General features: G+C 38.6%; 1 protein-coding gene across 5 annotated transcripts in view; it reads left to right on the forward strand.

The window, feature by feature from the left end:
* The window catches only part of COBL (cordon-bleu WH2 repeat protein), a 308,687-nt gene that overhangs the window by 137,645 nt on the left and 158,480 nt on the right, over positions 1 to 12,562 (forward strand). Inside the window, exon 6 of one of the 5 annotated variants that reach the window (XM_032758027.2) lies at positions 8,023 to 8,097. The exons of the other annotated variants lie outside the window; for them this stretch is intronic. Within the exon in view, the coding sequence (XP_032613918.1) occupies positions 8,023 to 8,097 (75 nt within the window). The remainder of the gene's footprint in view (positions 1 to 8,022; positions 8,098 to 12,562) is intronic. 5 annotated transcript variants of the gene reach the window in all.

The raw sequence follows: 12,562 nt of genomic DNA on the forward strand, positions 1-12,562 counted from the left end.
CATTTTAGTTGGCTTTGCTGGAACTTTTTGATAAGGAATCTCAGATTAGATTTTTAAAAGCCTCTTGTGGCTAGGAAGCCAAGTTAAGGATTTACCATCTAACTGTGCCAGTAATACCTGTATGAATTCAGTGAATTTCTTTCTTCTTGAGATCTCAAAATATCTTGAGATTACTGGGCCTATCAGAAAGTGACATGCTTTTACTTACCACAAGGTCAGCAACCTTGTAAGGGAACCATGTTGACAAGGAACCAGGCCAGCCATTTTCTAAGTCCACTGGCTATAAAGTCAACCTCAGCCCTTCAGACCAGTCTGGTCATATCTGAAAATCTGTCATTCCAGTCTAAGCCTTGGTAAAATAACCAGTGCTTTCAATGTGTCCTGTTACAAAAGAAAACAGATCCTTGTTGAACTTATGCAAGTAAGTATATTGCCATAAAATGAAAATACAAATAGTTTCTGAATTTTGGAGAAATCAGGTAGAATGAAAGATAAATGTCTCAGTTTGCCCACCATAGTATACTTTACTCAATTGCTGTAAGCTATAAATAGCTCAAAAAGAAAAGTTTTCTTGATGCTAGAAAACAAAACATGAAAAGAACCTACTGTGTTTCAAACAAAAAGAAGTCACAAAAATTATTTCAGTGCTCTGTCACTTCGGTGGCTTGTACTTAACTTTTATTCTGCTTGAAGTTGGGTTAGTGATCTTTATGAACTCATCAGGTTTTAAATTAGATTACTGGGTTTTTTCTTTTTGCCTTGTTCAGTGGCATGATCTCCAGAATTATCAGAAACTTGTAATCAGAGTGCTTGTTGTGATCTTCTCCATAAGGTTCCTTGAAGATACAATGCTTTGGCATTTACAAAGAACTTTTAGGAAAAAGCATCAGAATAAAGCAATTTACTGTTTATGTCAAGACACATCAAATTTTTCGGTATCTTTACAATTATAGAATGCATATTAATAGCATATTCATATAAAAATAACCTGAAGAAAGTTAAGCACCATCTCTTGGCTGGGCGCGGTGGCTCACACCTGTATTCCCAGCACTTTGGGAGGCCGAGGCAGGTGGATCACCTGAGGTCAGGAGTTTGAGACCAGCCTGGCCAACATGGTGAAACCCCATCTCTACTAAAATATAAAAATTGCTTGAACCTGGGAGGCGAAGGTGGCAGCGAGCCAAGATTGTGCCACTGCACTCCAGCCTGGGTGAAAGAGCAAGACTCTGTCTCCAAAAAAACCATCCAAACAAACAAAAAAGAAAGTTAAACACCACACCATCTCTTACTTAACAATGCTTCCAGTATGATTTTCACATACCAAATATGCCTAATATGCCTCTCTTGGAGTTCCAGGGTCCCTCTTTCGATTTCCAGGAGCCCTAATCTCCAAAAGTTAGTTCAATGTGAGAAAGACTCAATTAGAATTTGAAGTTTCATTTTAGGAAGTTTGTCAAATGTCAAAGGCTTGAAACACTTGATTTCAAAATGAGATCACAGTAAAATAATATTCATTTAGTCAAAGTGATTTTTTTCAAAGATTTCAAAAAGCAAAAACATTTACTCTGATTAAGAGGAGACTTGGCCGGGCACAGTAGATCACGCCTGTAATCCCAGCACTTTGGGAGGCCGAGGTGGGTGGATCGCCTGAGGTCGGGAGTTGGAGACCAGCCTGACCAGCATGGAGAAACCCCGTCTCTACTAAAAATACAAAAATTAGCCGGGCATGGTGGCAGGCACCTGTAATCCCAGCTACTCGGGAAACTGAGGCAGGAGACTAGCTTGAACCCAGGAGGTGGAGGTTGCAGTGAGCCAAGATCATATCCAGCCTGGGCAACAGAGCGAGACTGTCTCAAAAAAAAAAAAAAAAAGAGACTCAGTTTTCAGACCTAATAAAGACACGGCGAGTGTGTCTTCCTCTCTCTTCTTTTTTTATTGCAGCTTACTCAAAAGGTAAATGAAACCTTTTATTATTTCTTATCAATACTATATGAAAACCCTGTTCAAAAGAGAAAACCAAGTTTTACCTTTATTATTACTAATAAACCTAATTTTAATAAAACCTTATAAACAAATCCATCCAACCTCATTCAGCTTTGACCGCACAGATAAGTTTCTATAAATCTTTTATAACCTTTTACAATATTTTTCATTTTTTTCTAACTTCCTATACCCATTTAGTTTTATCTATCATTTTTGTATTTCATTAATTTAAAACAGCTTTTAAATAACCTTTAAGCCATGCAAAATTGTTGTTCCTTTAACAAAAACCACATATAACCACACACACACACACACACACACACACATATATATATATATATAGAGAGAGAGAGAGAGAGAGAGAGAGTGTAAGAGAGTGTGTTTTGCTCTTGTTGCCCAGCCTGGAATGCAATGGCATGATCCTTGGCTCACTGCAACCTCCACCTCCCAGGTTCAAGTGATTCTCCTGCCCCAGCCTCCCCAGTAGCTGAGATTACAGGCACGAACCACCATGCCCGGCTAGTTTTTGTATTTTTAGTAGAGACCGGGTTTCACCATCTTGGCCAGGCTGGTCTCAAACTCCTGACTCTCATGTGATCCACCCACCTCGGCCTCTCAAAGTGCTGGGATTACAGGCATGAGCCACCGTGCCCAGCCAACAAAAACCGTATTTTCATGTCTTTCTTATAACCTTTTAAATTTTTATTTATTTATTTATTTTTTTTTTTTTTTTGAGACAGAGTCCTCTCTGTCACCCAGACTAGAGTGCAGTAGCATGATCTCAGCTCACTGCAACCTCTGCCTCCTGAGTTCAAGTGATTCTCCTGCCTCAGCCTCTCAAGTAGCTGGGATCACAGGCGCCTGCTACCATGCCTGGCTAATTTTTGTATTTTTAGTAGAGATGGGGTTTCACATGTCAGCCAGGCTGGTCTCGAACTCCTGACCTCAGGTGATCTGCCCACCTCAGCCTCCCAGAGTGCTGGGATTACAGGCGTGAGACACTGCACCTGTCTATATCCTTTTTTAAAACCAAAAATGCATTTTACTTTTCTTGTGCTCTTTGGATACAAATTGTTTCTCTCTTATCTAGTAGATTTAATTACATATATTAATTTCAGTGTTAACTCTTAGTATCCCAAATATTTGTGAAAAGTCTTAAGAAGTAAGCATTTTTAATTATGTACCTTGATACAGAGCCCAGAAAAAAGGACAGAGTTATGAAAGCAATGCCTGGAGAACCAACCCCTCTCAGCATTTTCAGGAGGCACAGGTGAGCCAGGGAAGACATGTAGCGTAGCTCTGCCCCACAGCTCTTGGCCTAGGTGCTGCAGACATCCACGTGTCCCCAGGCCTTCCCGTGGCCACTTGTCCATACCCCAGAATCAAACAGGTATCAACAATATCACAGAAGCAACAGTTTTATGACCTCAAACACCTACCAGAAATAGCCTAAACCTATTTGACTAGTGGACCCAGGCAAAAATCTCTAAATTAAATTCTGAAAATATTTCTATTTTATTTTACCAACAATTTTAAAACTAGCCTCATTTACCAAAGATTAGTAAAGTCACATGAACTTGAAAAGCATTTGGGCTTATTTACTAAATTTATGAGAACTGATTTACTTATAAGTCAGTTTGGTACCATGTAGACAATATACAAACACAGACGTGTACACATGTATACATACAAACGTAGACAAAAATAAAGATTTCATAGCTTTCATTTTAAGATTTTAGCCATGAGTCAGGTGAAATTCACTAGTTGAAAAGGACATTTGGATTCAAACTGTGCCTTTGTAAATGGAACAAGTTAATCTGTCTCATATGCCTAAAGCCCTCACAAAATTTAACAAGGTAGCAAATTTACATTTCAAAGCAGAAAGAGAATTTAAGCTTTTGTAAATACCAATGAATTTTACATGATCTTTGGCAAAAATCATGTCCTCAAAAAGGAAGCAGACCAAGGGAGTATATTTGGTTAGCAGGGGTTTAAGAAGAAAGAGATTCAATCAACTGAGAAACTTTCATAGAGAGAACAGAGGACTCAAAAAATATGCATGCATATATATATATATATATATATATGTGTGTGTGTGTGTGTCTGTGTGTGTATACATATATATCCCAAATATCAGTTATTCATTAAGTTACCTTTTGACTAGAGAGCTCCTAAATCTTTTCAGTCTCTTATCAGACTTTAGCTAGGGCAAATCAGCCAATATCCCTTTGTATTTTTTAATTTTTTCCTCTTTTAAACCAAAGGTACCTTTCCAAGTGACTCACCAAAACTAACACGCCTTAACCAAGGTTATGATTTAACCACAGACTTGCCAAGTATCTCCAAAGAGGTGCAACACAGTCCTCACAAGACCCAGAGCCACCAGAAAAACTTCAAAAGAAGGAAGGTTTTGCTAGCTGCAAATGGGGTACAAGCCCCATCTGTCCTGTCTAGCATATTCCCTAGGGTCTCAGCTTCTCAGCTGACCGTCTATATACAAGGTCCAGACTGAGGATTTAAAGAGACAGTGGGAAAGACAGGAAAACAAAAGCTGCCTGTGGGGGTAGTGCCAAAAGGCAGGAAAACGTGGGAAGATAAATTTATGGGATGAATAAAGACTGCACCTAGATTCCCTGGCACTGCTGTCTCTGAGCCCATAAGCAAGTCTTATAATGGAGCCTATCTTTAGGTGAGAATGGCAGGCAGGAAAACCTTTGTCTTTCTAAATTGCCCTTCTGCCATCAGGCAAGCAAGGGGAAGGGGCAGTGTCTCCCTGGATGTTAACCTTCTTCAGCTACCAATCCCCCGTACTTAGGAGAGGAATATTTTGGTTTCCTTCAGTAGATAGGATTATAAATGAGTATCCAAGACAAATAATTCAAATTAATTTCTTATAAATGTTTCTTTCCTGAGCAAAAGATATCCACTGAGGAAATAAATGTTGTGGTATGTCCCAAGAACATTCACTATGTCTCAAACCTGTTCTCAGCTGGAATGCTGCTTAGCTAATACAGTGCATGTTAACATTTCCAAGAGATGGTAAGATTTACATCTCCAAGGGACTGAGAAAGGTCTACAGGCAGTTTAGGCATTTAAAGAGTTTTTCTGGGGGTTTAAGGAGCGGTCTCTAAAATCTCAAATCTCTTAATTTGGGGGTGAGAGAACTCACTTGCATGCACCTTTTGGTATAAAACTAATAGGAATTGGTCACAAATTTTTTAAAGTCCAAATTATAAACAGTAGAAAGCAGCTGCAGTTTTAAAAGCATGCTATGTAAAGTGATATCACCAGTGCCAAACTGCCAATACCTGGACCTACCTGCTCCAAGGTGGAAAAGGTAGTTTTCCTCTTTAATCACTGATGCCTGAATCACTTGCCTACAAGGCAAAGATAGAGCCTCCATTCCAGAAAGAAAGCAGTGGAAAGGGCAGCCCAGGTGAAAATCATAGAGCGGTCCGGATTCAGGAGGTCTCACCCTTTGCACCCCGGGATCCTCTGGAGCTGGGGACTCAATATGTTGCTGGTACCAAGAGCTGGGTCTGAGAGAAAACGCTGGGTGCTGGTGTGAGGATCACTCTGAATCCTGCCGACTTAGACCAGATATGTCGGCCTAAAAAAAGAAACTGAGGCAAGATTAATATAGAGAGTTTATTGGGCAAAAGGTGAGCCTGACTGTCTGTGGGACACACTTTCAGGTTGCCTTGGAGAGATTCAGCCCTGGTTATAAGAAGGTTTTTAAAGGCAAAGGGGGACAAGGAGTGGGCTGATACAAAGTTGTTCCACAGGAATTGTCACTGTTTTACAGAGATGACATTCATTAGTGATTGGTTATCCCTTGTTGAGCTATAGGATAGGAATTATGGTGTCCAGTGTGTGGCATTTTATGGCTCCATGGCATCAGTTAGACTGGAGCCCACATAGCAGGTGGCCTCAAGAAGTCACCATTTGGTTCAAGGGTGGAGTGAGACATGACTGCTGTGCATTTCACTGCCTCTCTGAGTCTGATCATTAAAGGGGCTCGTATTCCTCAGATACAAAGCCTGTTTTCTTTCTTGCTGTCCTGAACTTGCTAGAAATATTTTTCATTTCTCTATACCTTATCTTTCATTTATCACTTTCCTTCTCATTTATTTTACTGTATTTTGCTCTAGACATCCCTTCTTCAGTCTTATCTTTATTGGATAATTTGTTACTGTTTTGTGTTAAATTTTAGCTTCTTGTTTCTCTTGATTTTTATTGTTTGAAGTACTGTGCTAAATGCAACCTCATTTAGTTTGTCTAGAAACCTGGTGAGGGAGGCATTATCAGCTCCATTTTACAGGGAAGAAACTTAGGCTGAGCAACTCCAAGCCGAGCATAGTGCGGGTAAATGCCAGAATTCATAAACACCAGAATTCAAACCCAAGCCTGTCTTTCCAAAGTCCTTGCTGTTAATCACTGGTTTACATTGTATAGTGTGGTATCAGTTTCTTTATCAAGAAAAAGGATTGGAAACAAATAATTTTTTAAAATAATTTGTAAAATCCTGTGATGTCAGACAGTCTGCAGAGGTCTTAGTGAACAGACGCTAAGAATGGAGAATTATTGAGGCATTTAAAACTTAAGGTGACTCTTTACTATATCAACTTAAAGGAAAAATTATAGGTATGTGTGTATATGTGTATGTGTTGTATGTGTGTGAATGTGTGTATAAAATATCAATAGGAAATATACTTAAAGGGATATGATACTGGCTAAAATAAATGATAGCAAATAACTTTTTTGTTTTAAAGCTTTTGTGTTTTAAAGTTTTAAAAGCATTATAGTTTTATATGATCTTGACATTATTTATTCTCCTAACACAGCAGTTCTCAAATGTACCTAAGACTCACCTTGAGACCTAATTTAAACATTGGATTCTTGGGTCATGTACCCAAATATTCTCATTTGGGAGGCCAGATTGGGGTCTAGAAATTGAATTTTCCAGTTGCACCAGATGATTTTGGTGCAATAGAAAGAAATATTACCATTTTTCTTTTCTGGATCATATGGAGTGAGATATTTGCTGAAATTTTTCTGTCTACACCCAATGAATTAGCTGGGCAGTGATTAAAACTTTGAAGTCCTCGGGCCAGGAGCAGTGGCCCACACCTGTAATCCTAGCACTTTGGGAGGCCGAGGTGGGCAGATTGCCTGAGCTCAGGGGTTTGAAACAGCCTGGGCAACAAGGTGAAACCCTGCCTCTACTAAAATACAAAAAAATTATCCTGGCATGGTGGCGTGCGCCTGTAGTCCCAGCTACTTGGGAGGCTGAGGCAGGAGAATTGCTTGAACCTGGGAGGTGGAGGTTGCAGTGAGCCAAGATAGCACCACTGCACTCCAACCTGGGCAACAGAGTGAGACTCTGCTCAAAAAAACCAAAAAACAAAAAACTTTGAAGTCCTCAAAACCTAATTAATTTGCTTGCTGACCTAACTCCATCACTTCAGGCCCACTACTGTTTTAAAATTGCATATTTTTGCTGGGTGAGGTGGCTCACGCCTGTAATCCCAGCATTTTTGGAGGCCAAGGTGGGCAGATCACCCGAGGTCAGGAGTTTGAGACCAGCCTGGCCAACATGGTGAAACCCTGTCTCTACTAAAAATACAAAAATTAGCTGGGTGTGGTGATACACGCTTGTAATCCCAGCTACGTGGGAGGCTGAGGCAGGAGAATCACTCAAACCTGGGAGATGGAGGTTGCAGTGAACTGAGATCATGCCACTGCACTCCAGCCTGGGTGACACAGTGAGACACTGTCAAAAAAAAAAAAAAAAAAAAAAAGAAAGAAAGAAAACTCATTCCTGTGAGTGTGGATTTCAGAATTGTGATTTCCAAATCAGGGAGCACTTAGGTTCAGGTCTGTTCATAAACTGGCAGAAGTGGCAAAGATTACACCTATTAAGTGAAGGGTTTGCTGCCTGTGGCCACACTGGCATTTTTGCCTTAATGATCACTAAGGACTATGTTTTCTGTCTGAACTTTCACCTGGAGATGACGTGGCCTGGTGCTTGTGTTCCAGGCTGAGCAGCTCGTGCTGTCAGGTGCAGACAGCGATGAGGACACCTCCAGGGCTGCCGCAGGAAGGGGTTTGAACGTGAGTACTAATGCCCCAGCAGGTGCTTCCGCTAATTGCTTGGAACTTCTTGCTTTGCACGACCTTCCAGATAGTGAAATCACAGACTGGTTTAGTTTGGTGGTTTGTTTTTTGTAGTCTAGATAGAGTCGAAAGCTGCCTATTGATTCTTTTTTAGTTGCCCATGCTACTTTTGGAATACGTGGAATATTTTAGTTTCTACTTTTCTATTTGCCAGTCAGCATAATCAGGAGAAGCCTTCATTAGGGTAATTGAATTCATGCTTCCCAAAACTACCATCATGCATCATAAGGAGTAGCCTGGTGGTTTTGGAGCTACTCGGTCCTGTTTTCCAACCCGATAGCTCTCAGCTGCTAAACTTTGAGCCTACACTCTGTTCACGGAGCCTTTGAAAGGATTTCTGAAAATTACCTTTGCCCTCACATTGCACAGTTGGCATCTATAAAGTTTCTTCATAGTTTTAAATACTCAAGAGAATGTAATTCATGACATCTTATAAATATTGACATTTTAAATGTATCTAGTAGAAGTTGGATGTTTACTATCACCTATTAAAAATTACATGGAAAGACTCTTCTGTATCAGTAATAAAGTTTATATTTTCTTGATTTCACATTTCCAGGTCAGTCCCCATGTAAAATTTTATTCTATTCAATTCATATTTTATGCTTGAAAGTCTTTAATAAGGACTTTAAGTAAAATATGTTATAAAATTAAAATAGCTAAGTTATATTTTTTATTTGATGTGATCATGAAACTGTAAATAGAAAAATATTTTTCTGGGATGAGTTCTCATAAAAATTACAAAATAAAACAGTATAAATATATTACAACTATTGACATATAATTGTTAAACATGGAAAGTAAATTTTTCTTGAAAAGACATTAATAAGATGAAAGACAATTAAAAAAATTTCATGTATCCATTGTGTTTGAACATGATTTCTGATAAGAAAAGGTTCAACATTAATTATGTGACTCTTCATTTTTATTGAAGTAAGCCCCCAGGAAACACTTTACATAGATAGTATATAAGGATGAAAAGTTCTCTTATAGCAGTGCCTTTTAATTCCTGAAGTTCTCAGGATCTAACATGCCAAAAACCACATAGAGACCTGTCCTCAAAAATTATCTTGAATGATCCTTTTATGATCCTTGAATGATACCTAATTAGATTATCTTTCAAATTTGTCAATAGCTAAAATTTGGAAGCCATCTGACTTGCAAAGTGATTTGTTATTCATTCACACTGGATATTGACTTCTGGCAGGTATAAGAAAAAAATGCCTTATTAAGACTCATCAAATGACAATTATACTTAATGCTCTTTTGCTCATAGGCACTCTTTTAGAGGAAAGAGAGTGTGGCAATGGCTCTTTAAAAAGTTTTCTTAAATTTGATTTTATTTTTGATTCATAATCATTGTACATATTTATGGGGTAAAGTATGATGGTTTTGATACGTGTTCACATTGTGTAGTCATCATCAGGATAAGTAGCAAATCCATTACCTCAAACATTAATTATTTCCTTGTGGTAAGAACATTCAGAACCCTTTCTTCTAGCTGTTTTGAAATGTGTAATACATTATTATTAACTGTAGTCACACAACTGTATGATAGAACACCAGAGAGTATTCCTCTTGTCTAACTGTAACATTGTACCTGTTGACCAACCTCTCCCCGTCCTTCTTCTCCGCTCTCCAGCTTCTCTCTACTTCTGTGAGATCAACTTTTTAGATTCCACATGTGGAAGCATGGAATATTTTTCTTTCTATGTCTGGATAATTTCACTTAACGTAATGTCCTCCAGTTTCATCCACTTTGACACAAATGACAGGATTGTTTTCTTTTTTAAGGCTAAATAATATTTCATTATATTATATGTGTGATATATATGTGATATGTATATGTATGTGATTATATATATCTGTCTATCTATATAGATATGTATATATATCACAGTGTCAGGTTTTGTTTCAGAGCTAAGTTAATTATAAAGTTTTCTTGGAAAAATAAGCAAGAATAAGGAAAACCCCGAAAAGCATGAGGGATGGGTAAGCCTTACCAGTTTTAAAAATAGGTTTTAGCACCTTTATAATTACAGTAATTATAATTACAATTACACTAGCTCAATGAAGCAGAATAGAACATGTACAGCCAATTGTATATCGAAGCATGGTATACAATAGGGTCAACACATCAAATTCGTGGGGGGAAATAAACTGATAAGTAGAGTTGTGATCATCGAATAGCCGTAAGGAAAAAAGAAAATTGTACATGTTTTCATTGTATACAGTAGGAAAAAATATCGAATGAATCAGAAATCTAAGTGTGCAAATGGAAACCATATAAATACTAGCAGAAGATGTAAGTGAATTCATCTATACAATGAGAGTAGGTAATGTTTTTCTAATTATGACTAAAAATCCAAATGTGATAATGGAAAACATTGATAAATTTGTTTTTTTAATCCATTTTTAATTGTGGGTATAGAGTAGATATATATATTTATGGGGTACATGAGATACTTTGATGCCTCCGTGCCATGTGAAATAATCACATCATGGACAATGGAGTATCCATCCCCTCAAGCATTTGTATTTTGTGTTACAAACAATTCAGTTACACTCTTAGTTATTTAAAAATGTACAAGTAAGTAATTATTGACTATAGACACCCTGTCGTGCTATTAAATAGTAGGCCTTATTCATTCTTTATATACGTTTTTGTACCCATTAACCATCCCCACCCCGCCAGTGAGTTCCCCACTACCTGTGCCATCCTTCTACTCTCTGTCCATGAGTTCAGTCACTTTGACTTTCAGATTTCACAAGTAAGTGAGAACATGTGGTATTTGTCTTTCTGTGTCTGCCTTATTTCACTTAACAAGATATCTCTAGTTCCACTCCTGTTGTTGCAAATGACAAGATCTCATTCTTTTTCATAGTTGACTAGCATTCCATTGTGTATATTCTAAACCCAAAAGTAACTGAAACAAGTCTCAGTCAATTTAGAAAGTTTATTTTGCTAAGGTTAAGGATGCACTCATGACACAGCCTCAGGAGGTCCTGACGACATGTGCCTGAGGAGGTTGGGGTACAGCTTGCTTTTATAGATTTTGGGGGGACATAATACATCAGTCAGTACACATAAGATTCACATTGGTTCAATCTTGAAGGGCAGAACAACTCGAACCAGGGTGTTGGGGGACTTCCAGGTCATAGGTAGATTTAAACATATTCTGATTGGCAATCTGTTGAAAGCATTATTATCAGTAGAAAGGAATGTCTGGATTAAAATAAGGGGTCGTGGAGACCAAGGTTTTATGCAGATGAAGCCTCCAGGTAGCAGGCTTCAGAGAGAATACATTGTAAATGTTTCCTAACAGACTTAAGGTCTGAGTTGATGTTAATGCTGGAGGGTGTAATGAGGCATGTCCAACCCCCTCTTCTGTCATGGCCTGAACTAGATTTTTAAGTTAACTCTGGAATCCCCTTGGCTGAGAAGAGGGATCCATTCAGATGGTTAGGGAGCCTTAGAATTTCATTTTTGGTTTACAATATGTACCATATTTTCTTTATCCATTCATCTGCTGATGGTCACTTAGGTCTTAGCTATTGTGAACAGTGCTGCAACAAACATGGGAGTGCAGATATCGCTTCAATATACTGATTTCCTTTCTTTTTGGGTATGTACCCAGTAGTGGGATTGCTGGATCATATGCTAGCTCTATTTTAGGTTTTTGAGGAACCACCAAACTGTTCTCCATAATAGTTATGCCAATTTACATTCTCACCAACAGTGTATGAGCATTCCCTTTTCTCCACATCCTCACCAGCATTTGTTTTTGCCTGTCTTTCGGATATAAGCCATTTTAACTGAGGTGAAAGGATATCTCATTGTAATTTTGATTTGCATTTCTCTGATGATCAGTGATGTTGACCATCTTTTCATATGCCTGTTTGCCATTTGTATGTCTTCTTTTGAGAAATGTCTATTTAAATCTTTTGCCCATTTTTTTTTTTTTGAAACGGAGTCTCGCTCTGTCACCAGGCTGGAGTGCAGTGGTGCGATCTCGGCTCACTGCAGCCTCCACCTTCCGGATTCAAGCGATTCTCCTGCCTCAGCCTCTCAAGTAGCTGGGACTACCGGCATGTACCAGCACGCCCAAAGTGCTGGGATTACAGGCATAAGCCACTGCGCCCGGCCTTTTGCCCATTTTTTTGATAGGATTATTAGACTTTTTTGTATGGAGTTGTTTGAGCTCCTTGTACATTCTGGTTATTAATCCCTTGTCAGATGAGTAGTTTGCAAGTGTTTTCTCCTATTATCTGGGTTGTCTCTTCATTTTGTGGGTTGTTTCCTTTGCTGTGTAGAAGCTTTTAAACTTGTTGTGATCCCACTTGTTCATATTTGCTTTGGTTGCCTATACTTGTGGGATACTGCTCAAGAAATTTTTGCCCA

The sequence above is a fragment of the Hylobates moloch genome, unplaced genomic scaffold (genome assembly GCF_009828535.3).
Source record: "Hylobates moloch isolate HMO894 unplaced genomic scaffold, HMol_V3 SCAFFOLD_1, whole genome shotgun sequence".
Taxonomy (NCBI): Eukaryota; Metazoa; Chordata; class Mammalia; order Primates; family Hylobatidae; genus Hylobates; species Hylobates moloch.